The 26,124-nt window shown below is 35.7% G+C and overlaps 2 protein-coding genes across 3 annotated transcripts; one reads left to right on the top strand and one right to left on the bottom strand.

Annotated features, from left to right (window-relative positions):
- The first annotated feature begins 9,260 nt into the window (after positions 1–9,260).
- Positions 9,261–10,730, top strand: LOC110724539 (receptor like protein 30-like). The gene has a single exon (XM_021903957.1). It carries the CDS (start codon positions 9,282–9,284, stop codon positions 10,536–10,538), a length of 1,257 nt encoding a protein of 418 aa, XP_021759649.1. The 5' UTR covers positions 9,261–9,281; the 3' UTR covers positions 10,539–10,730.
- Positions 10,731–11,395: 665 nt separating this feature from the next.
- LOC110724725 (cation-chloride cotransporter 1-like) lies at positions 11,396–24,297 on the bottom strand. Of its 2 annotated transcripts, none has more exons than XM_021904175.1 (14): positions 23,817–24,297; positions 23,636–23,693; positions 22,293–22,462; positions 21,402–21,480; positions 20,164–20,255; positions 19,834–19,948; positions 19,095–19,195; positions 18,844–18,905; positions 17,882–18,106; positions 17,279–17,393; positions 15,072–15,266; positions 13,981–14,381; positions 13,204–13,365; positions 11,396–12,662 (listed from the first exon to the last, which is right to left on the bottom strand). In XM_021904175.1, exons 3-14 carry the CDS (start codon positions 22,436–22,438, stop codon positions 11,572–11,574), a joined length of 2,784 nt encoding a protein of 927 aa, XP_021759867.1. In that variant the 5' UTR covers positions 22,439–22,462; positions 23,636–23,693; positions 23,817–24,297; the 3' UTR covers positions 11,396–11,571. The 2 variants fall into 2 exon arrangements, with proteins under 2 accessions (XP_021759867.1, XP_021759866.1); XM_021904174.1 differs by having other exon boundaries at positions 22,293–22,442; positions 23,817–24,296.
- Between the last annotated feature and the right edge of the window lie 1,827 nt (positions 24,298–26,124).

The following is a 26,124-nucleotide window of genomic DNA, read 5'->3' as shown; positions in this document are numbered from 1 at the left end:
CGTGACAATTAAAGCCGTTGAGGTGAGCTAACATTGTGACTATCAGGGTAAATGTTAAACCTTAGCCTGAAAATATTGGTCTGAGGACACAGATGACAAATCTAACATATGGGTCGATGGGTTTAAATCCAAGATCAATCCCATGATAAAATGAAACCTGTTATTTTTTTTTTCTTGTTGCAAAATCCAACACACATTTTATTTAACAGGTTTTAAAAATGATATACATAGTTCTTAGGCTAATATAAGGAGCTAAAAATGAAAATAAATAAATAAAATGAAAATACATAGTATATATTTATTTTTACGTGTTTTTGTCATGCATTCCTAAATTAACATTCCATACGAAATTAAGAGTTATATTAAGGGTAAGCTAAATGTAGCCCTTAAAGCTGAGAATAAGCCTTTAATATGTTTTCTAATTTAAAATTTGTATTGAGGAATGCATGATAAAATCATGAATCGGTGTAATTAATATTATTTTTTCATTTTTTTTTTCATTTTTAGCTCCTTATCATATACTACCTCCGTTTTTAAATATTTGCTCCATTTCCTTTTTTGGAAAACTTTTACAATATTTAATTCATTTCTCACACTTAATGGACCCAACATAATACTCTCTCTCCTCCTATTCTTCCACTACTTTGGTTTTTACAATTTTTTATTCTTTCAACTACTCTACTACCTCCATATTTTATTACTTTTTTCAATTTCTCCTAAAACTCCACGCATGAAGAAATGGAGCAAGTATTTAAAAAGAAAGGAGTATAGCCCTAAGTAGAGCTGTCAATTCGGATAAACGAGTCGGGTTTGGGTCGGATAAGAGTAGGTCGGGTCAACTCGGGTCGGGTCAATTTAGATTAATTCCATAACCTATGCAGGTCGAGTTTGGGTTGGGTCATACTTGAGTCGGGTCATGCTTGAGTCGGGTCATACTTCTTATCGGGTTTGGGTCGAGTTTAGGTCGGGTTACATTCAGGTCGGGTGAACAATAGGTCGGGTTTATTTCGGGTTTTCACGGGTTAAAACGATTTAGGGTAATTCTGGGGTTCGAGTCGAGTTCGGTAAAATTCAATAATTTGCGGGTTAGAATAAGGTCGGGTCATTCTCGAGTTTGAGTCGGGTTCGATTCAAGTCAATAATTTACGGGTTATAATCAGGTCGGTCATTTTCAAGTCGGGTCATTCTCGGGTTTGAGTCGGGTTCGGTTCAAGACAATAATTTGCGGGTTATAATCAGGTGGGTCATTTCCAAGTCAAGTCATTCTCGGATTCAAGTTGGGTTATGTTCAGGTCAATAATTTGTAGGTTACAACCATTTCCAGGCCAGGTCATATTTCGGGTTCAACTAATTATAAATACGTAATTATCATTTTTATCAAGCTAATTATTTCTTTTGAGTATAATATATATGGCAATATACTAGGGAACTATAGTCTATAATTTAGGAAGATAATTATCTCCTTTGACCATACAACAAATATATACTATATTTAACTCTTAAATTTGAGGACGATGCTTCTTTCTTTTGCTAGCTAGACCGACTTGGTCTCCATAGACAAAATGCTTTGATCAACAATAATAAGGTGGTCTAAATTGCATTTGAGGTGATTTGAAATCGGGTCAGGAACAATTTGGGTTTAATTTAGATCGGGTCAATAACAAGTCGTGTTGATTTCGAGTCGGGTTAGAAACAGATCGGGTTGAAGTTTTGGATTGGGTTAGTAATAGGTCTGGTAAAATTCGGGTCGAGTCAATAAGACGTCGGGTTAAATTTAGGTCAGGTCAATAACAAGTCGGGTTAATTTTGGGTCGGGTTTGTAACAGGTTAGGTTAAATTCGGGTCGGGTTAGGAACGGGTCGGGTTGAATTCAGGTCAGGTTACTAACAAGTCGCGTTAAATTCGGGTTTTGATGGGTTAAAACAGGTTAGGGTCAATTGCGATTCAAGTTAGGTTCGGTGCAAGTTAACTAAATTGGCCGTTGTAAACCGGTAAATCGGTGCATGTTGTAGACCGGTGAATTAGCCATTTGAAAGCAAGTTGAATGGTTCCACACACCTAATTGGAATCCCGCAGGCTATTAAGGACCATGGTAAATATTTCAGCAATTTTTATTTCCGAGCGAAAAAAGTCAAAAATTCCAAAATTGAAGGCTTATATCTAAGTTTTTTGAGAAATTTTGGAGGTTTCAGGGCTCGGTGTCGAAAAGACTTGAAATTCTATGGAATACATCTCGGGGTCATATAATGCCGTTTAGAACCATATATGATCATTATTTGTTGTCATAAATGTTCGTGGTAGGCTTGAATTAATGAGATCGGTGCAAGTTGTAAACCGGTAAATTGGTCGTTTAAAGGCAAATTAGATGGTTCCAACCACTCAATTGGACTCGCGGAGGGTATTAGGGACCATGGTAAACATTTCAGCAATTTTTATTTTCGGGCGAAAAAAGTCAAAAAAATTCAAAATTAAAGGATAATATCCACGCTTTTTGAGAAATTTTGGAGTTTTCGGGGCCCGGTGTCTAAAAAAATTGAAATTCAATACATCTCGGGGTCATATAATGTAGTTTGGAACCATATGTGATCATTATTTGCTGTCATAATGTTCGTTGTAGGCTTGAGTTAATGAAATCGGTGCAAGTTGTAAACCGGTAAATTGGTCGCGTAAAGACAAATTGGATGGTTCCACCCTCCTAATTGGACCCCTAGAGGTTATTAGGGACCATGGTAAACATTTCGTCAATTTTTATTTCGGAACGAAAAAAAGTCAAAAAATTCCTAAATTGAAGATTAATTTATCCATGCATTTTGAGAAATTTCGAAGGTTTCGGGACTAGGTGTCGAAAAGAAAAGAGATTTTATTAGATACATCTCGGGGTCATATAACTAAGTTTGAAACCATAAATGACCATTATGTGTTGTCATAAATGTTTGTTGTAGGCTTGAATTAATGAAATAAGTGCAAGTTGTAAAGCGATAAATTGACCGTTTAAATGCAAATTGGATGGTTCCACCCACCTAATTGGACTTACGGAGGGTATTAGAGATCATGGTAAACATATTGGCAATTTTTATTTTCAGGCGAAAAAAAGGTCAAAAAATTCCAAAATTGAAGGCTTCTTGAGAAATTTTGAAGGTTTCGGGACCAGGTGTCGAAAAGAAAAGAGATTTTTTTAGATACATCTCGGGGTCATATAATGACGTTTGAAACCATAAATGACTATTATGTTTGTCATTAATGTTCGTTGTAGGGTTGAGTAAATGAAATAAGTGCAAGTTGTAAAGCAATAAATTGGTCGTTTAAATGCAAATTGGATGGTTCCACCCACCTAATTGGACAACCGGAGGGTATTAGGGACTATGGGGAACATCTCGGCAAATTTAATTTACAGGCGAAAAAAAAAAGTAAAAAATTGAAGGCTAATATCCACGTTTTTTGAGAAATTTTGGAGGTTTTGAGTCCCGTTGTCAAAAATCCTTGAGATTTTACGGGATATATCTTGGGGTCATATAATACCGTTTGAAACCATATATGATCATTATATGTTGTCATAAATTATTCGTGGTAGGTTTGAGTTAATGAAATCGGTGCAAGTTATTAACCGGTAAATTGGTCGTTTCAAGGCAAATTGGTTGGTTCTACCCATCCAATTGGACTCCCGAAGGATATTAGGGACCATGATAATCATTTTGGCAATTTTTATTTATGGGTGAAAAAAAGTCAAAAAATTCAAAAATTGAAGGCTATCCACGCTTTTTGAGAAAATTTGGAGTTTTCGGGGCCCGGTGTCTAAAAACCTCGAAATTCTAAGGAATACATCTCGGGGTCATATAATGTCGTTTGCAACCATATGTGATCATTTTTTATTGTCATAAATGTTCGTTGTAGGCTTGAGTTAATGAAATCGGTGCAAGTTGTAAACCGGTAAATTGGTCATTTAAAGGCAAATTGGATGGTTCCACCCTCCCAATTGGATCCCCCAGAGGTTATTAGGAATCATGGTAAACATTTCGTCAATTTTAATTTCCGGGCGAAAAAAGTCAAAAAATTCCTATAATGACGTTTGAAACCGTAAATGATTGTTATGTGTTGTCATTAATGTTCGTTGTAGGGTTGAGTAAATGAAATAAGTGCAAGTTGTAAACCGGTATCACCATTTAAGGAAAATTGGATGGTTCCACCCACCTAATTGGACTCCCAGAGGGTATTAGGGACCATGGTAAACATCTCGGCAAATTTTATCCACAGGCGAAAAAAAGTAAAAAAAAATTCAAAAATTGAAGGCTAATATCCACGCTTTTTGAGAAATTTTAGAGGTTTCAGGGCCCGATGTCGAAAAGTTTTGAAATTCTATAGGATACATCTCGGGGTCATATAATTCTTTTTGGAACTATATATGATCGTTATATGTTGTTATAAATGATCGTGGTAGGCTTAGCTTGAATTGATGAAATCAGTGCAAGTTGTAAGTCGGTAAATTGGTCGTTTAAAGGCAAATTGGTTGGTTCCACCCACCCAATTGGAATCCCAGAGGGTATTTGGGAGCATGGTAAATATTTCGGCAATTTTTATTACCGGGCGACAAAAGTCCTAAATTCTAAAATTGATGGCTAATTTCCACGCTTTTTGAGAAATTTTGGAGGTTTCGGTCAGGTGTCAAAAAGGCTAGATATTTTAGGAGATACATTTCGGGATCATATAATGCCGTTTGGAACCATATATGGTCATTATATGTTGTCATAAATGTTCGTGGTAGGCTTGAATTTATGAAATCGGTGCAATTTGTAAATCGGTAAATTGGCCGTTTAAAGACAAATTGGTTGGTTCCATCCACCCAATTGGAATCCCACAGGGTATTATGGACCATGGTAAACATTTCGGCAATTTTTATTTTCGGGCGAAAAAAGTCAAAAAATTCTAAAATTGAAGGCTAATATCCACGTTTTTTGAAAATTTTTGGAGGTTTCGAGTCCTGGTGTCGAAAAGGCTTGAAAATTAAGGAAAACATCTCGGGGGTCATATGATGCCGTCTGGAACCATATATGATCATTGTATGTTGTAATAAATGTTCGTGGTAGGCTTAAATTAATGAAATCGGTACAAGTTTTAAATCAGTAATTTGGTCGTTTAAAGGCAAATTGGATGGTTCCACCCAACCAATTGGACTCCCAGAGGGTATTAGGGACCATGGTGAACATTTCGGCAATTTTCATATCCGAACGGAAAAGGTAAAAAAAATCTAAAATACGTTTTTTTGAGAAATTTGGGATGTTTTGAGGCCCTGTATCGAAAAGTTTTGAGATTTTAGGCAATAAATATCGGGGTCATATAATTCCATTTGGAACCATATATGATCATTAAATGTTGTCATAAATGTTCGTAGTATGTTTGAGTTAGTGAAATTGGTGTAAGTTGTACACCAGTAAATTGGTCGTTTAAAGGCAAATAGGATAGTTCCACCCACCTAATTAGTCTCCCAGAGGGTATTAGGGACTATGGTAAACATTTCGGCAATTTTTATTTCCAGACGAAAAAAAAAAGTAAAAAAATTCTAAAATTTAATGCTAATAATATCCATGCTTTTTGAGAAATTTCGAAGGTTTCAGGGCTGGTGTCGAAAAGAAATGGGATTTTAGGGGATACATCTCGAGGTCATATAATGTCGTTTGGAATCATAATTGATCATTATATGTTGTCATGAATGTTCGGTGTAGGCTTGAGTTAATGAAATCGGTACAAGTTGTAAACCGTTAAATTTGTCATTTAAAGGAAATTGGTTGGTTCCACCCACCCAATTGGACTCACGGAGGGTATTTGGGACCATGGTAAATATTTCGACAATTTTTATTGCCGGGCGAAAAAAGTCAAAAAATTCCAAAAATAAAATCCACGCTTTTTGAGAAATTTGGGATGTTTCGAGGCCCGGTGTCGAAAAGTTTTGAAATTTAAGGGGATACATCTCGTGGTCATATAATGTCGTTTGGAACCATATATGATCATTATATGTTGTCATAAATGTTCGTGGTAGTCTTGAGTTAATTTAATCGGTGCAAGTTGTAAACCGGTAAATTGGTCGTTTAAAGGTAAATAGGATGGTTCCACCCACCAAATTGGACTCCCAGAGGGTATTAGGGACCATGGTAAACATTTCGGAAATTTTTATTTCGAAAAGTCAAAAAACTCGAAAATTGAAAGCTACATCCACGCTTTTTGAGAATTTTTGGAGTCTTTGAGGCTCGGTGACGAAAAGTCTTGAAATTTTAGGTAATACATCTCGGAGTCATATAATGTCGTTTGGAACCATATATGATCATTATTTGTTGTCATAAATGTTTGTGGTAGGCTTGAATTAATGAAATCGGTGTAAGTTGTAAACCGGTAAATTGGTCGTTTAAAGTCAAATTGGATGGTTCTACCCAGCCAATTGGACTGTCGGAGGGTATTAGGGATCATGGTAAACATTTTGGCAATTTTTATTACCGGTTGAAAAAAAAGTCAAAAAATTCCAAAATTGAAGGTTAATATCCACGTTTTTTGAGAAATTTTGGAGGTTTCAGGTAGTGCTGGCAGTTCGAGTAAACGGGTTGATAAGAGTGGGTCGGGTAAACTCGAGTTGGGTCAATTCGGATTAATTCCTAACCTATGCGGGTCGGGTTTGGGTTGGTTTATGTTTGATTCAGGTCACGTCGGGTCATACTTCTTATCGGGTTTGGGTCGTGTTTAGGTCGGGTTAATAAAAGTTCGCGTTACATTCGGGTCGGGTTTAATTCGGGTTTTCATGGGTTTGGGTAATTCTCAGGTTCAGTGTAAGTCAATAATTTGTAGGTTAGAATTAGGTCGGTCATTCTCGGGTTTGAGTCGGGTTCAGTTCAAGTCAATAACTTGCGGTTTATAATCAGTCGGGTCATTTTCAAGTCGGGTCATTCTCGGGTTCAAGTCAGGTTCGGTTCAAGTCAGTAATTTGCGGGTTATAATTAGGTTGGGTCATTTCCAAGTCGGGTCATTCTTAGAGACAAGTCGGGTTATGTTCAAGCCAATAATTTGCAGGTTACAATCAGGTCGGGTCATTTTCCAAGTCAGGTCATATTCGGGCTCAACTAACTATAAATAAGTAAGCATCATTTTTATAAAGCTAATTTTTTTCCTTTGACTATAATATATATGGCAATATACTAGGGAACTATAATTTATAATTTAGGAAGATAATTATCTCCTTTGACCATACAACGAATATATACTATATTTAACTCTTAAATTTGAAGATGTTGCTTCTTTCTTTTGATGGACTAAACCAACTTGGTCTCCCTACACAAAATACTTTGATCAATAATAATAAGGCGGTCTAAATTGCATTTAAGGTGATTTGAAATCGGATCAGGAACAATTTGGGTTGAATTTAGGTCGGGTCAATAACAAGTCGTGTTGATTTCGAGCCGGGTTTGTAACAGATCGGGTTGAATTTTTGGGTCGGCTTAATAATAGGTCTGGTAAAATTCGGGTCGGGTCAATAACAAGTCGGGTTAAATTTGGGTCAGGTTAATAACAAGTCGGGTTGCTTTCGGGTCGGGTTTGTAACAGGTTGGGTTAAATTCGGATTGGGTTAGGAACGTGTCGGGTTGAATTCAGGTCAGGTTAGTAACAAGTCGGGTTAAATTCGGGTTTTGACGTGTTAAAACGGGTTTTGGTCAATTTCGGTTTAAGTCGGGTTCAGTTCAGGTCAATAAATTACGGGTTACATTCGGGTCAGGTCATCTCCAGGTCAGTTCATGTTCGGGTTCAAGTCTCACGTACTCGGGTCTAGTGTTGGTTTCAGGTCGGGTCAGGTCGGGTTTAGGTCACCATTTTTTCGGGTTCAGATGGGTCGGTTAATAATCGGGTTTGGGTCGCTATTCCGAATTTGGTCAACTTTTGACAGCTTTACCCCTAGGGTTAAGTATAGCAATTTTTTCCATTATTGGTAATTGCTTGTAGTCCTAAAGTCTATATACATTATCACCCATAAGTTTCTATATACATTTTTTTTTTGTGTTTTACCCAGTTCACTCTTTAGGCTAATCCGGATTCGGGGATCAGTTTTGGGTGGTTAGGTTCCAGTCCCCTCCCAGTTGTTGTTGCGGGGAATCGAACACAAGTCCTCCCTACCAAGTGTAGTCCCAATCACCACTACACCAACATCCAATTGGTAAGTTTCTATATACATTATCACCCATAAGAGCAACTTCAATGGTTGTAGCTAGGGACTTGCTTGCAATTTTAAATAGTCCTTAGCTACTAGCTTGACCATTGGAGCAAAAATATGTAATTAGCTTAGTTAAGCAAATTAGCTTGAAAAAAACTTGCCAAAAAGAAAATGTTAAAAGTCAATTAGTAATTGAGATAAAAATAATAAATTGATAATTTAAATAGTAAGCTAATAGCTAGCCATTGGGGATCAAACTAGCTACAAACATAATTAACTTGAAAGCTTATGTGGCATGACAAGCTGATTTGACAATTAGTTTGCCATTGGAGTTGCTCTAAGTTAAATATTGAAGTACTCCGTATATACCTAATAGTTAGTACTATTATGGCAAGTATTCATTAATAGCATTCATTAATATATATGACCATTTAATAGGTTTTTTTTTTTTTTTTGACAGGACCATTTAATAGTACATTAACGGTTAAGTTGTTAACTAACAATCAAACAAATAGCTTAACTCTAATTAAACCCTAAAATAAGAATCATAACCAGAGTCTTAAGTCTTAACCCAACAATAACTGACAAATGTAGTAAAGGAATTTAATCACAGCTTTTGGGTTAGTAAAACCTTATAAATGTCAATGCATCAGATCTATAAACAACTTTCAAAGTTCTCAATCCCTATGTTTTACCTGCACACAATAGTCAGTTCCATAACTATTTTTAATTTCCCAACTTGACTTTATTATTTCATAATCATTCAACTATAATTATGCTGTATTTCCTACTGCCTTACACTACCGACCACTACAGGTTTAACTTATACTTCTATCCCCACTTCAACAAAAGGGTTTTATTTGTGAGACGTAAAATATTTCTTTGTTGCATATAATAAGAAACGGAGGTAGTATTTTTAACCAAGATCTTATTTCTTAACTTAATTAATCATTTGTCAGATTAATTTGTACGGCTCAACTACTTGATCTTCCTTTACTTTGCTCACTCTTTCAAGTAGTACAATTAGTACTGCTGTTTATTATCACTTCAACAGTGAGATACCAAAAAAATAAAAATACCTTCTGAAGTTAACAGAAAAATGAAGCTACTGCATCATTTTCTGATTAGTGTATGTTTCTGTCTGCTGTTTTTGGTAGTGACTGATGCAAGAACACATCCAGGAGATATAGAGGTATTGAAAGATCTGAAGAGATTAATCGACTCGAAATCGATAACACCAGGATCATGTCTTAGTTCCTGGGATTTTTCTGTTGATCCCTGTGATCATGTATTCAGTGCATATTTCACCTGTGGTATCAGGTGTGACTTCAGTCTTGCAGGACTAAGTCGAGTCACCGAGGTTGCCCTTGATGGGGCGGGTTACTCGGGTTTAATCACTAACATTACATGGTTACTTCCATATCTCAACACACTAGACCTCTCAGGCAACTTCCTGTCAGGCTCACTGCCTGAATCCCTTTCCAACCTGATTCATCTTCGACGACTTAGTCTTTCTAAGAACGCGTTTTCTAACTCCATTCCAACCTCACTTGGCTCATTACCTTACCTAGAAGAGATCTATCTAGATCAAAATCAACTCAGCGGATTAATTCCGCCGAGTTTAAACAAACTAAGTCACCTTACAGACTTAGCAGTACAGCATAATCAGCTTTCTGGTGAATTCCCATTTTTAGGCTCTTTGAAAAATTTGTACAACTTTGATGCAAGTGATAACAACATTTCTTCTTTTGGTACTACTAATCCACTTTCTCTTCCTATTTCCCTCATTTCCTTTTCAATGAGGAACAACAGTTTAAGAGGAGAAATGCCTAGAAATTTCTTCCACATGCAAGAACTCGAAGTCTTAGATCTTAGCTACAATGAGCTAAGTGGTGCAATTACAGGGGAAGTTTTTGATCTCCCATCACTTCAGCAACTTAATCTGTCTCATAATCAGTTCTCAGCCGTCAATTCGCCAAATGGTAAAGGGAAAAAAAGAGGGAATGTGTTGGCTGTTGATCTTAGCTACAATAAGATTAGTGGGTTGTTGCCAAAATTTTTAGCTGAGTTACCAAATTTATCAGCATTGTCATTGGAGCATAACATGTTTACTGGGATGATACCCCCAGTGTATGCCCTCAGGGTTGCAACGGTGTCGTTTCAACGTCTTTTGCTCGGTGGGAACTACTTATTCGGGCCGATACCAGACCCGTTAAAGCGGGTGGAGCCCGGTTCGGTGACAGTGAGTTTGGTTGATAATTGCTTGTATACTTGCCCTGTTACTTTGTTCTTTTGTCAAGGTGGTGAGCAGAAAACACTGATTCAGTGCAAAAGTTTAAGGCATAGGATTCCTTAGGAGTTTGGTTTGGTAAATCATTTGGCATAGTTGAGATGTGCATAATATATGCATGATCTAAGTAATCCTTTTAAAAGAAAATTGAGCAAGGATTTATGAAAATGGATAAACAAAAAAAAACTAATTAGAAGCAAAAAAAAAAATGCATATTATATTATGCAAGTTAGGTTCTTGATACATTTGCTCCCTATAAAAATGTGGAGTTTTTTTAAATTTGTAATTCTGTTAATGTTATGAAGTATTTACAATTTTGTTGTGTTTGTTTTTGGGCTCTTGACCATAACATCTTTGTTTTGTACTTAGTACAGTTTTTTTTTGGTACAACCTTTTTTTTTAATGAACAAGAATCCGTGCTATGTTTCAGGGATTTTATCATTTCAAACTCTTAAACTTTGTCAAAATACTTCCACCACAAAATCATAAAATTTAATAATGTTAACATTGATTTAAATACAAGTGATTTTAGTTTCTTCAAAAAAAAAAAAAAAAATACAAGTAATTTTAGAAATAAGCAGGTGCAACAATTCCACAAGTGTCGTTCTGTTGTTCTTGTCAACACAGCTTTGAAAGTAGGATACTTAAGAGGGTATTCTTACCTGCTGTAATTTTCTACTACGTTTTCGACATGGTGATGATTCTTCATTGAATCAACTACCAGCAATTGCCACCTTCCCATGCTCACCGAACACAGCTCATTCCATCCAAGGGCTCCAATGGCAGTCATCAAAGTTTTCCTGTGGTTATTGTTGCTGCTCCTTTTCCTTACCTAACACAACCTTGTTTTAATGTATTTGAATTTCAAGTGAAGAGCCATAAAATGACCAACAGCGCGAAAACAAAGACATATATGAGTAGGGTGAAAAGAAAAGAATGGGCTGCCTAAATATACATCTACAAAAAGAATGATTGACAAAATTGTAAAGATACAATGAATTGTCAAAACAGAAGATATGAACAAATAGGTAGTTTCAAGTGTTCTGGTCCTGAAGTACACCATGTTTAACCCCCTAGCAAAAATTGGGGGTCTTAGAAGTTACGTAAACAATGTGACTACATCTTTCCTGTATCCTCTTACAATTAAAAGCCTCGGAATGTTTTCCACCAAAAGATCCAAGTATTCCATGTAAAATATAGATGGGTGATGGACAGGAGGTGGCGGTAAGCTAACAAGTACCACAGCGGCCATTCTTGAGTATCTTAGCATCGTTGAATTCAACTTCAAGGTAGTGTAAAGAAACTTCTCCACCTGTTGCTCATTCACAACTACAGGTTTGCCATCAGCCATCAAAGGAGTGCCGTCCCTCTCAGCTGTTTCTTTCATCTTTGACATGTAATCAGCAACTCGACGTTGTGCAGCTGTAAATGCTTCGATTGACTCATCCTGAACGGATCCACCATCTACCTGTACATCCCATGTTTTTATTGTAATAACAATTACTTCTGCCTGCATACGGAGATCATAAAGAAACTTCTTCACATCTCCTTTGAGGCCTTCGGCATCAGTTTCCTCCTCTGCTATGCAAAAGACTTGAATCTTGCAATTCTCAAAGCTCTCCTTAGTCAAGAGAAGCTGGGAGAGAAGAAGCATGAGACCACCATCCCTTACAATCCAATATAGATCGATTGTGCCAAACTGTCGTTGAAATACATTGGGCCATTCCTCAAGACCCTTGACAATGACAACTGCCTTGTTTGCTACAATGCAGTCGTTGATTATTCCAACAAAGGTGGATGGAATTTCAATTAGGTTTTCACGACGCCAAATTTCAGGGTACCGCATTACCACAATGTTAGGTTTGAGATTTCCAAGGCCCATGGTTTGGACTATGCCACGGAAGCCAGCAGACATATCAGGAGCGACCACTACTTCTGCAACACCCTCACACTGCTTGTATTCAATGTACGTACTCAACTGCTGGCAGGCAATTTTAGCATCTTCAGCACATTCAAGATAGTCCCCATCAAGGATAGAGACAAAGATTGACATTCCACGACCTTTCTTTTTCACACAATTTGCAAAATCTGCAAGTTTGGGGTGACATGGTACATTCTCTGGTAGCTTGCCCCAAGGCCGGCAGAAGATCAATGGAATAGGATACCAGTTCTTTGCATGCACCTGATTTGCTGAAATTGCAATAAAGTTAGGCACATGGTACAAATAGATTTTTTTTTTTTTTTTTGTGGTGGGGGGGGGGGGGGAAGGTACATATATAGATTACTTATATGAAATTAAAAAGGTATAAATAAAGTCCACTTCTTAACAAAACAAATTGCACGATCTTACATTGATCTAAATTGGTTTAGATATAAATGAGTAATTCATAGATTTGTGAACAATCATATTGAGATTATGACCCTCAACTGTAACCATCATCCTACAAAGTCAAGCGCCATACCAAGTGGACAATTCTGACTGTCAGCAGGTTTGAACAACACCAAAAGCATCAATGCTGCCTATGATGATATGATCTAAAAACAAGTGTTGGGTGATTGTAAATTAAGTGTCAAACAGCTAACTGGTACTAAAAACATTCTACAGCACCATATATGCTTAGCCTATGATCAATGTCCAAATTTTGTACAAATTTTACCAATCCACAAACATAGATCTTTGACAAGAAAATGATAGCATTAGCAACAAAAAGTAGAATCCTTAAATCAATACCTCCAAGAGAACGAAGACTTCGAAGGGCAAGTTGAAAATAAGCACTCTTGAAACCATCACCCCAATCTCCTGCTTTTCCTTTGATGCACACATATTTGTATATAAGGCATGCAAGGGCTAGAGATACAATCGTGAATGACCACGAGATCAAGAACATGATCACTGCAATACAAACCCTGAAGTGAATCAAATTTTTCCAAAATGAAATCAACCCAGATTACCACACAAATTCATTAGTTTGGAACAACAAGAAGCCTTAAATGAATCAGTTAACTGAGAAGACAGGGGAATGAAACATTGTGAAAACCATGTCGGTGTCTATGCAATCTAACAACAAGAGTCTTGCTTGGCGCAAATGCGCACCATTAGTTAGTTAGAGAAGCCAGTACAGGATTGCATAGATACCGGCACTTCTCTCAGCATAAAATATTCTGGGTAAAATCATTCAGTTTAGTTAGCACCTCTCACTTCCACTTCTAGTCCCTTTCCTTCCTCTTATAATGCTCCAAACCTCTTCTAAAGTTCTAATGAGTTGGAACTTTATTTGTTTGCTTTCGTCCCTAATCTTTTACCAAATATATATTTCTCGCACATCCATAAGATGTAGTATAATCTACGGTGGCAACTACAGCACCGCAAAGCATGTTTTCATGCAGCCTAGATGCCTTCTAAATTAGAGATGTACAGGTTCCTAATCATCAACCTTTTCAGAGTAACAATTACCAAAAGATGACAGATCATGAGTAAATTTAATAATAATGATTAAAATAACCATACCTATGCAAATAGTTGCTCCAAAAAGTGAGAGGCTCCAATGATGAAATTTCCACCGCGGACGCCAGCTGGGAGCATCAAGAAGGTCCAGAAGGAAGCAGGATAAGTTCACACCCGCATAGCACAGCAGGTAAAACATAGTGATTGTGGGAGAAATAAGATCCAGATTCCCAATCACGACACACCCAAGACAAATGAAGGCAGTAAAGAGGGTAGCAATATAAGGCTCACCCCCATCAACTACTTTGAAGTAATTAAGAACAGGTAAAATATCATCATTTGCAATTGCAGCCAACAAGCGTGGAGCACCAGTCAAACTCTGAAGAGCAGCCCCCAAAGTTGACAAAATAATTCCCACATATATTATTACTGGAAAAGGCCAAGCCACTGTTGCTGTAAGTAACCTGCGTAATATAAGCAGATATGCAACAAAGCAGTGAAAGATGTCAACACCCTATAATAGAGTAAACAGATAAGCAACAAAGCAATAAAAGATGTCAAAATCCTATTACAGAGTAAGGTTCAAGAATCCTTACTGGGATTATAAACATACATATGTACCAGTGGAAATATATAAAATAAAATAAACTATGATTCTTCTGTGAATGTTTCTAGCTCTTAGACAAAAGGAAACTAGAATTCTTATGCATCTTAATCCCTCCACAAGAAGTCATGTAAAGTTGACATCAATCTCCTCGCAATATCTAAATTATAGTTGTCTGCATACAGGATAAATTATTTTAGTCATTCCTTAACTTTGAATTTCTGTCCTAAATCCTAATACTACTGGTCAGAGGTGCTTTTCATCAATTAACTATATACCTAATTTCACAATCAAGCAATAAAATCTATAAGGATAAATCCATTATCATTTCAAAGCAAGACTCCTCTGTGGCTTCTTACTTCCTAGGTGAAAAAACAATACACGAAAACAATAAGATAAATAAAGTAGGTAAGTGCATGTTCACAAAAAGAAGCAGAGTTTTATTTAACACAAAGAACCTCCAAAATTTCCTAATTCAACCCTGTGACTATGGCTGGTTCAGATAACAATGAAAAAGTGCAAAAGCCAGACAAAGTTCAGAATCACACACCTGTCTGTCAGAAGCTTTTCCCTAGTCGCAAAAGCACCAAATACCAAAACTGAGATTAGATAGAGACCAGTGGTTGTGAGTTGTGAAGCCAATGTTCCAACAGGGATTGAATGCTGAGTATCTTTCAGTGAGGCAGAGCGATTTGAACCAGCCATGATACCGGTTACAGCAGGAAAGAAAAGGCCAACCAATGCACTGCATAGTCAGAGTGTATATTGAATAACAAATTAAACAGCACTTCACAAATTAACAATATTTTCTAAGCTAGAATGGGTAAAGGAGAAAAGGGTAGCAGGTAATGATGACATAACATGCAAAGCAGCAAAGTACCAATTTTTAAAGAGGCAGAATTTGTTAAATATTTTTTGTGCCTTAAAGAGCAAGAGTGCTAAACATATGGCATGTATATGGGATGAACTAGGTTCAGTATAGTTATATGAAAGATTCTCTTGTATCCAGAAGGGGTGGAAAAACTCTAGAAACCAAAGCGTGAGAGACAGTTCCATTGGCAATTTGGTGGTGCACTATGAGAAAATAGATTCCCCTTGTATAAGTTTTAATTCAAGTTGTCAAGGCATTTGCATAGCTGGAATCAAGTATTGCTTTTGATCATTAGTTGACTCTTCTTGGTATTTTAAATAAATTGTATCATGATAACCTGAAGGCATGAATTTATGAACCTTAGCCCTTCTTTTGTATATAGGATTGAACCATTAGTAAATCTAACCTAAAATAGGCCTTCCAATAATCCCCTAACTTCTTGACCCTGATACTAACTTTTTAAACAAATACTACGTCAGTCCCAGTCACTACACCTTGTATTATGCACTACTTGTCTACTCAACGATCAAATTAGTGCACTGGAAAATTGTGAAGGTCAAACTGTAGCTATTAAATAATGGAAAAGGTAGTACTAAGCACTCCCTGTGTTCCCAAAAAGATATTCTCATATAGAATACGGGAAACCTATGTAAAGGCTATATGACGGGAATCTTACATCCTCTCTCCTAGAATGTGCAAGTGATGAAAAGAGAAGAAAATTGAGGGTAGATGGGTCAAAATCTTAGGGTGGCTAGTAAAGCAAGATGGTGGGTCCAATAATGAGGATACATTGGGGATCAAACCATTTTCATGACTGTAAATCAGGGAGAAAAATCAGTCAAACATGGCAAAGAATCCAAAAGGAAACATCTTCTTGAAACACCCAAAATAAAAGATGGAAACAACTTTTAAGAACAAAGGGAGTACTACTTGTAAATATTTGTTGCCTTTACGGGAATTATATAACCAAATACTTCCATAAATAGTAGAATTACATATCTTACAGAAACTCTACAAGTATATAAGTATACATGATTGTAAGATTAGTATCAATAAAACTAATGCAACTAAAATTTTAAGATTCCATATCCTTTAAAATAGTTACAGGAGAGGGGGTGGTGGGTATATATGATTGTAAGATTGGTCAAAGTTGGCTGACTATTTCCAACATAGAAATTCTCGTTACCAGAAATTTTCTACTATACCAATGATAACTTTAACTTTTGATTTTTTTTCTATAATGATTTTTATTTGATTAACAATAAAGCCTTAATAAAAACACTACAGTACATCCATCCATCAAAAAGCAGTAGCTAACCATCATAAGAATTGTACGGCTTCTCTTCTTTTACAGTTATGCATACACAATTTTCCATTGAATTAAATTTTAGGCAACGGAACAACAAAACCTGATGAGCTAAGAAGTAATAAGCTAGCTCTGTGCAAAACTCACACACTTAACAACACAGCAACAAGCACTATAGATTCTGCTTAAAGCTTATTACCTTTAACCACTCAAATCAAGTTGAATGACTGTTGAAAATACTTTTACTAAGCTATAAAATTCCAGTCTGGGAAACTAAAACAATTGCGATTCTGCATGATTTGCTTTGATTTTTAAGAATTTGAACCACAAGTTTTCCTGTAATGACCATATACAAAACATGCTCATTACATGGAAAGTTGCACATGGGGCGTCAGTAAGCAACAATAATCACCTTTGTAAGTTAAAACACAGTCCAAAGGCTCCCTTGTAAATTTGTAATCACATGGGAACCATATCAACCAAAATTTAAATACATCATACAATGTTAGGTTAAAGTATTTACCATGTGAATACAAACAAGAATGCAAAAGAAACAAGAAAAAAGAATCATAAAACATACTTGAAATTCCAGTAGGCCGATCCTAGAGGATCAGGTATGCCAGCTTCATTAGTCATTTGGTAAGCAGAACTCCAGTTGTCTTTGAATGTTGTTAAACTCATGCCAGTTATTCCCTCTGTGTAAAGCAATTTAAGGGCCCAATTCGCCAAGCAAAGAAAAACAAAAGGAAGCTCCGTAAGCTAAGTAATTCTTCAATGTTGCAAAGACATCCACATGTCCATGCACCCGCACTGCATATAAGTGCAAACATACAGACAATTCACACAGACTGCATCTTTTAGACAACAAACATGCATATGTAATATATTAATTCCACATGCAAAAGTTTACACAATCACTGAAGCAAGCTTTAATGCATTGCATTGCAGTTTGCAAGGTTACAAATCACACACAAGCAGGTACGTAAATCGACTCAATACAACCATAAAAAAAAAAAAAAAAAAAAAAAAAAAAAACATCTTGGAAATCTAATAAAAGAGTATTGCTAGATCTAATTGCAGAATTGGTGTCACACTACTTATATAGTTTAATTATTTTGATTCAACCTAACAGAGCGAGAATATTTAATTTGCAAACACGAGAAGAATGTAAAAGGACACGCACCAACAGGCTTGTCTTTTCCAGATGCAAATATTCCAACAAATATGCAGAAAATTGAGAGCAAAACTGGAATGAGGAAAGCAGGTGCAACTCGGTTGATCATCTTCACACCACCAAATACTATAAAACAGAGGATGATGGTCACAACAATCCCATAAATTTGTAGATCATGAACACTTGGTTGATGTATGGGGCTGACTGTTGTTCCATTCACCTTTGTAATGGTCTCTGCACAAAAAAACCACAGAAGAAATATCTAATTCAGGGAAAAAGATATTGCAGAAACAAAAATGGCAAGGGCACTCGAACAGTAGACACGATAGGTAATACTTTGTCTAAAGATTGAACATGAATGCTGGCACAAAGATGTAAATTGCGATATTGATGCCAGTTCGTTTCTATTGCACACCCCTTGATTTTCTCCATCTAAGATTGGGGAGATTGAGGGAAGGTGAGATGGTTTTTCTTAACATGTTATGCTTAAATGCTTTCATGTTAGATATTATCAAAGATTTATATCATGCATGCATCTATAGTAAAATCTCCAGCCTGTTGCTATAAAATAGATATATTAGGGGTTAAATTATATTATGTGTAACATCGTTATCAAGTCAAGTTTGTGTCAAAGCCTCGAAGGTTGCAGACAAACCAAAATTTGTGCTATTTGAGGCAATTTTCCCTGACCACAAACAAAGCATTATAATGACCAGCTAATAAAGGTATTTATGGATGCAAACTACTGAAAGTCAGGTCTAGGCTACCTAAAGCCCCAAAACCTCCCACCACGAAATCCCCAGGAGCACACAAGCTTTGATCCTGTCTCAAAGTCTACCTCCCCATGATTCCAACATCAGGCCTTCTTGAAATCCAGAATAACCCACATAAAGACAAACATATCAAGCACAGGCATGCAATATATCATCTCGTAATATTTCCACAGTAATATATCATCTCCTAATTAGTACCTGTAAAAATACCAGCACTTGGCACAGCACTAAGGAATGTTTCAACAGCTCCCAATACGTAACTGGGGACAAAACAGAGAAACATATAAAATAAGTCACAATAAACAATGCTTGCAAGTCATATTAGGTATCACTGTCACAAGTTCACAACCCCCCACTACACCCAGGGAAAAAAACAAAAAAACAAAAAAAAAAAACAAAAAAAAAACAATAACAAATAAAGATCCAAGGTAAGCAGTCTAAGCACTCACAGAGATGCAGCGACTGCAGTTCCTAGAAAAAAACAAAGTCCAATGCTGACACCAACTTCTGGACCAAGAGCACGACCAATGAGATAATATGGCCCCCCACCCTGTAATGCACAAATACAAATTTATTTTATTTCATACTAGACAAATATATGTATTGATTTCACACTAAGAAAACGATTCCCTAAAATACATGCAATTATTCACAAATACAAGTACATGCCTCCATAATTGCATGAAAGCTAATAAACATCAAGAGATCTTATTACCAAATTGATTTCGGACAAAAGGGAAAAATACAGATTGCATATTGTATATAATATAATGTATAAAATAAACTATTGCTCACAACAAATTCAGACCCAGGAAACTGGTGGATCAAACATTCAAATTGGTTTCAGCTGGGTCACCATTCAATCTCCAACCAGGTCATAACTGATTTATACTACATCAATGATTAGGTACAGTCTTTCAATTCAACCCATAAAAGGTTAAAGCACAGGTCGTAGATTGATCAGTCTTATAAGGTCGTAGGTTGATCAGTCTTATAAGGTCTACGGGTAATAATTGGATCAATATAGCACTGCTTCTCATCAACATGCAGCCAGGTAAGTAATTATTTGGCTTAATGGTAGTTCAGCCCAACAACTAAATTTGCATATGCAAAAAGATACCTACGCATACAATCATCGTTTGTTATCAAATAACACAAACAAGTTAGAGCAGTCACTGCTAAGTTTACCTTCATTGCACCATTTGTTGCAATTGCACTTAATGACACCGCTGTCAAGAATGTACACATACAGCAGAACGACACGAGAAATAAGGACTGGCCTATGCCTGCCATACCAACAATCCTGTAAATGCACAAATAAAGCAAAAGGAAAAATGGCTCAAATAATTAAAAGCAACCAAGGGGGAGAAAGATAAGTAAAGAAACTTAAATAGCTTAAAAATAAGAATCTAATAATTAAATTAATCAGACTTTTAAAAGAAAAGACTTGATACCCAAGCCCTGCCCGTGTAGCTATAGAGTTTTCATCAAAATCAAAGTATAAAAGAAGCAAATTACCAAGTAAACCGGATGTAGTATATGATTCCCAATATATTTTGCAAGCATGGCAAAAATACTCCCATCAAGGTTCCCAATTTGACATCAGCATCCTGAATATATATTACACATCAACATGTTGCAAAATGTAATCATGATTTTTGCTATAAGCAATAACTCACACAGAGGGATAATAATAATCAAAACAAAGGCAACTATTTTCAGACCAAAATTTAACATACACAAAAACAAAATATTCTTGTTTTTAGTAACTACCCACAAGAATGGTCTGAGCCCACAATCAAAAGAGTAGCTTCTTAAGTGCAACGAACATATAGGTCCACTTTTGTAAAGATACATTCCGTACCATATCTCTAAATGACTTAGAAAGCCCACCAAAGTATGAAGGCAGCTTGAATATAAAGTGCTATTTAGAGTTCAAAATAGTGGGACTCCAAAATGCCACCTCATGAAAAGGGTGAGAGCAACCCAAACAAATGTTTGATCCTACATTCCCAACTAAATTGTACCTTGTCAAGTACAGGGCAAGCAAACTGGATCAATATGAAAGATGCATCCACTAGTTTATTCTGGACAATGGAAGAACACCAAAGGATAGAGGACAGACAGGAAAACTATATGTGACAGCAAGCATATTAGGAAGATTGGGCAGTTGAGGAGTCGCAAATTGAGGAGTATTTGACAATTTCTGATTTCCCGGTGCACCCTATAAAAATTATAGATATATGTCTATTACTCTATAAGAGGAGCAATCCTAATTTCTTATATCTGAGTAGTTCTGATCCCATTATAAAGCTATGTTATCATAATAGATGTCTTCAAAGTTGACCACTGTTTCTTGGCAATACTTCAAATGATTTCTTTAAAAATAAACAACAAAGGAATACTTGGCAAAACAAAAGGTGTAGAGGCTTCATGTATAGATAGCATCACAAAGGAAAAGAAATAATGGGCTGCCTACGACCTCTCTTTTCATCTTGTCTAATTATTCCCTCATTACAAGAGGCTTGCTGTATAGATAACGTCACAAAGAAAAAGAAAATCATGGGCTGCCTACAATTCCCTCTTCATCTTCTCTTATTATTCCCACATTGTTCATAATGTCCTTTTATTCTTATTTATCCCTTCCTCTCCAGGACAAAGTTAATAACTACAAACTGAAAGATATGAAAAGGCATAAAAAGTGCAGACAAACTAGAAGTGACAGAAAAAAAATGCTAGATAAAATACCAAAATACCTTTGGACGCTCAAGCATAATAGACACATCCTCCCCTTCTCTAGGACTAGACGGGGCATGACTCTGCTCTCCAGTCATACTGTAAAAATAAATCACCAGGGCACAAATCAAGGTTCCATTACAATAAGCTACCAAGAGAAATTAGGCCTATCTTTTGTCAGAGGAAATCAAGAAAATCTAGTTAAGTAACAGCGCCAGCTATAGGCATGATTGCTTGAGCACCTTGAGCAACAGCTTTGAATGGCCCCACATCTATTTTATTCTTTTTTAAAATTTTGATATATAAAAAAAATAAATAGACAAAATTACATAAAATTCATGCAACATAAAATGTATGATATACTTTGTTGATGTATCACCTATGAAATACGACTCTACTGTTTAGGGTCCATTTTTTAGTTTTCGCTTTGGGCCACAAAATTGTCCAAGATGGCACTATTAAGTAAGTACCTCAGAGTGACCGATAACAAAGTCGTTTTAGTAATTGAACTTTGTTTGCCATATGCGGTTGGGATGGTTTTTTTATCGTAAGAAAACAAGAACAACAAACTATAATAAAACGCACCAGTTAAACTAAACTGCATATTCCCATTGCTAAGCTAGGCCAAACCAAATCAAAATGATACAGCTTGTAATTTAAACATGGGAACAGCTGTACTTCCAATCTTTATTTCATCATATTGAAGCCTGAAGTAAAGGATAGTCTTTGATAGCCAGACAATGGGCTGTTAAAAGTTAAACCACATATTAAAATTAGGAATGGAAAAGCAAGTCCATTTTGCAGCTCCTATACAATAGCCTCATACAACTAATAAACTGAAAAAATTAATGAAATAAAATGAAGATCCAGCGAAAAGAGGGAAAAATAAACTAAAGGAAGACACTTTGTACCTTCTAAGGCCTAAAATATTCACAAGAGAATCAAAACCAAACAATTCCAGTTTTGACTCCCTGTGAGTACCATTTACATCAGCATGTGAAGCTGACGAGCTTTCACTCCCATCTGGCCTCATGCCTTCCTCTGTGCTGACATTCATTTTTCTGCCAAAACAACAAAATGGCTAGAAACGCTATAAAGCATATACTAGTTAAAGCTTTCATCTAAATTCACTCAATATTACATTTGTGCAATGTTACCAATATATGCTTCAGCATGGTACAGTAAACATCAATAAAAATCAGAAAACTTATCAACAAATTAAAACATGCAATATGATTCACATGAGCAAACAACAATGAGGCACAACACTATAATCTAACGAAAAGATCCCGCTTACCGGGGACAGTTAACAATCCAAATTTTTGTTAAGAAAATAAAATTGTGTCAATTGTTTGATAAAATTTTAAATGAAAGATCTCCTTGCATCAATAACGGACAGGAACCCAACTCCTAAAGATCCAACACAACAGCTGAGAATAATTTGGTTGGGTCATCGAGGTGCTTATGGAAGCATATGTTGCAAGATATAGGCATATAGCTTCATTAGAAGTGTTATTTGTGCCCAAATCCAACAAAGAAATCTGACCCTTAACCCCAAAACTATTAATCCAACTTAATAATAATTTAAAATTCAACTTGATCCCAAAGTCAACACAAATCTGACCCGACTTGAACAGCAAATTCTTAACTCAATACCGACTGAAAAGGTTCAATTTACAAATGTGCTACTTACGTTGTAATCTGCAAAGGTGCTACATAAAGGTAATAACCAAGTCAATCCACCTCCATAGACAAAGTGCAATCTAGCTTTTCTATATCTTAATTGAAACTAAATGGGAAGCCTTAAATTGAACGCAAATACGGCTAATACTAGCAGTACAAACCCACTGGAGTAGGAAAGAATGGGAATTTAACTCGTCTTGTGCTCCGATTACAGAACAAAGATAAGTAAATGGATCTTGGATTGGACATTAGTCCACATTACTATACCAAATCATCATATATCTTATACAGCTATCTGAAGCTCAATTTAAGACCATCCCTCCATTAATACGAATCAAATTCATAAAACCTCGTCCCTAATATAGTGTACTAAATTACCACATTACAATAAAATCAACCAAATCCAAGCAATTACAAATCAATCAACAAAATTAACAGTAATAATCTAGCTCAAATGAAATGTATACATATCATCAACATAATTTAGCTCAATATACTTGCTCAAATATAAATTCAATCATTCCAATTTCAATCAAAAAAATTAAAGAAATAAGACAGAAAAAATTCAAACCTGAAATCGACTGCAAATATATTCTGGGAAATTGAAGCCGAAATTCAAGATCGTAGATCTAGGGCAACAACAATCAGTAGAAAAACCTTATTCAAATTACAAAAACCAAAAAATGAATCTTAAATTGAAAGAATACAATATAATGTGATTGAATCATAGTTTAATTGAAGAAAAATCTTACCTGTGAACAAATTTGACTATTTAACAAAAGTAATACAAAGAATTCAGCGAAATGTGATGGAGATCGAAGAAAAATTCAATTCAAAGGTCTAAACATATTCAAACCAACTACGATTATTCAATTTAAATGAGTTGATTAAATTCTCTCATTTGGTCTGCTTGAAATTGAAGAAATGTTGAAATCTCAAAAAATATTTATTTATTTTTTTTATTTTGTTTTTGGAGAAATGGATGAATTCCTTTGCTTTAATTGGACATGTTATATGTTGTACGGAATACTTTATTTTCTAGGTATAGTTTTTTCTTTTTTTTTTTTATAAAGATACGTTTGTGGATAAATATTATTAAATCACATCAAATTCTGCCATAGTTGTGAAATTTTGAGGGAAATTTTTGGTCCATTCAAAACGCGACTCACTAACATTATGTTTCATTAAGGGTCTGTTGCGATTTACTGAACTAAATAGAGCTAAAATGAATTGTTTATGAAAGAAAGAAATTAGGAACTGAAGTAAAGTGATTAGAGTTGAACTGAACTGAAACTCGACTTTCAATCTCTCGATATCCTCATAGAACAATATGAAAGGAGTACAGCTCAATGTCTAATTGTTTATGGTCTACACAACCGTAAGAGCATCACACTCAAGTTAAATCTTTGTGAAGCCTAGCTGACGAGCAATCTAGACACCAAATCTAGCAGCAACCACCTCAGCTTGTTCCACCTGCCACTTGATCTTCACTTTTTGCGTAGTAGCAGCCACCAACGTCCCCAATTAATCCCACAACATCATATTAAGATTTTGATAGTAATAATGGGAATTTTTCGATGGTAATATTAAGGTTTCGTTTCTGTAATTTTTTTTAAAAAAAGGGGGGGGGGGGTTCGTTAATTAGTTACTAGCTCTTACAATCAATATGTTTGTACTAATTACTTTATAGATATTAGTCGTGTTTAGTAGTGAAAAGTTGAAAGCTGAAACTGATTGTGTTAGTTGATTTTGACTGGCCGATTGTAATAATTGATTTGACTAACTTATTTTATTAGCTGATTGTATAAAAGTGTTTGGCAAATAGCTGATTGTTTAAAGTTGTTTGAGTAGTGAGAAATGATCAATAAGCTAATTGGGATGGTAGGTACTTGTGTTTGGATTTTGTTGACTTTACATGTTTTGATGATGACTCAAGGAACCTAAGCAAACCTATAACAAGTTTAACTTTCGGTTTTAGCTTTGATTTATGACAGGTTTGTGCTAGGAAATTCTTGAGTGAGAAGGGAGCATGGAACAAGATCAGAGCTAGCTATGGAAGAATAAAGAAATCAATCAAGTCGTGTTCCTTGAAGGGAACTGAAGCTCAAGAGTTGAAGCTTCAAAGGAAAGTTCCTTGGGTGAGGAACTGCAGCTTCAGAGTCGAAGCTTCTCAGAGTATTAAGGAGTCTAATGTATTTTATCTTTATTTTAGGCAACTTGTATTTGTGTTAAGTACATTACAATTGATAGGATTTAAGTGGATTTAATTTTATTTGATAAAGATTTTATTTTTCCATATTTTAACTTGTTTTAATTTTATTTCGAAAAATATCTTTTGAGTTAAAATATCTTGTTAGTTAAAAAGATTTTCTGTTTTAATTCTATCCTATTATTTTGGAAAATCTAATTTGGAAAATATTCTTTGTAAACGGTTGTTTTACTTGGTCAAGGAAGTTGAGAGAAAATAGGAAGCAGTAAACCACTTCCTTGTAATGTGCTCAGCTTGCTGCCCAAGCATCCACGAATTGCACTTCCTAAGTTTAAGGAAGTTGTGATTAAGTGGTGATTAAGGCAACTACGATTTAACTGCCAAACTCTTTTATAAATAGCCTTGGTTTTTTAGTTGGAAAAACACACTTGAGCATTACAGTCTTTTACCTTTTGAAAAAAGAGCCATAATCCACTTAAGTCCTTGAGTGTCTTTGTACTTAGCAATTTAGAGTTTAATCTTTGAGTTGTATTGAGTTAGAGTTTGGGGAAACTCTAAGAGTGTTTTATTGCTTTGAGTGAAGCAAGGAGAAAGAGAGAGAGTTTGAGAGTTCGACTGATTGAGGGATCAGTTGAAGGGGGCTCAAGTTCATAGAGGAACTTGAGTTTAGAGTCTTAATTTGTAATAAGTTGTTTGCCATATTATTATTAAGAATTGAGTTTAAAATCCCTTGTGGTCGTGGTTTTTCTTCTTGATTAGGGCCAAGAAGTTTTCCACGTAAAATCTCTCTTTGCACTTTTAGTTTTTATTTGAGTTCCTTTATAAATTCCGCAAAAATTACCCTAGTTCCT

Source organism: Chenopodium quinoa, unplaced genomic scaffold (assembly GCF_001683475.1).
Source record: "Chenopodium quinoa cultivar QQ74 unplaced genomic scaffold, ASM168347v1, whole genome shotgun sequence".
Taxonomy (NCBI): domain Eukaryota; kingdom Viridiplantae; phylum Streptophyta; class Magnoliopsida; order Caryophyllales; family Amaranthaceae; genus Chenopodium; species Chenopodium quinoa.
The sequence above is the reverse complement of the archived record's forward strand: the minus strand, read 5'-3'. Positions and strand labels throughout refer to the sequence as shown.

Coding starts and splice junctions, on each gene's coding strand:
- LOC110724725 (XM_021904175.1), bottom strand. CDS start 22,438: ATGAATGTCAGCACAGAGGAAGGCATGAGGCCAGATGGGAGTGAAAGC. Junction 15,267..17,278: donor TCGGCCTACTGGAATTTCAA/GTATGTTTTATG, acceptor CTGACTATGCAG/TGCATTGGTTGGCCTTTTCT. Junction 13,366..13,980: donor TGGAGCAACTATTTGCATAG/GTATGGTTATTT, acceptor TTTGTATTGCAG/TGATCATGTTCTTGATCTCG.
- LOC110724539 (XM_021903957.1), top strand. CDS start 9,282: ATGAAGCTACTGCATCATTTTCTGATTAGTGTATGTTTCTGTCTGCTG.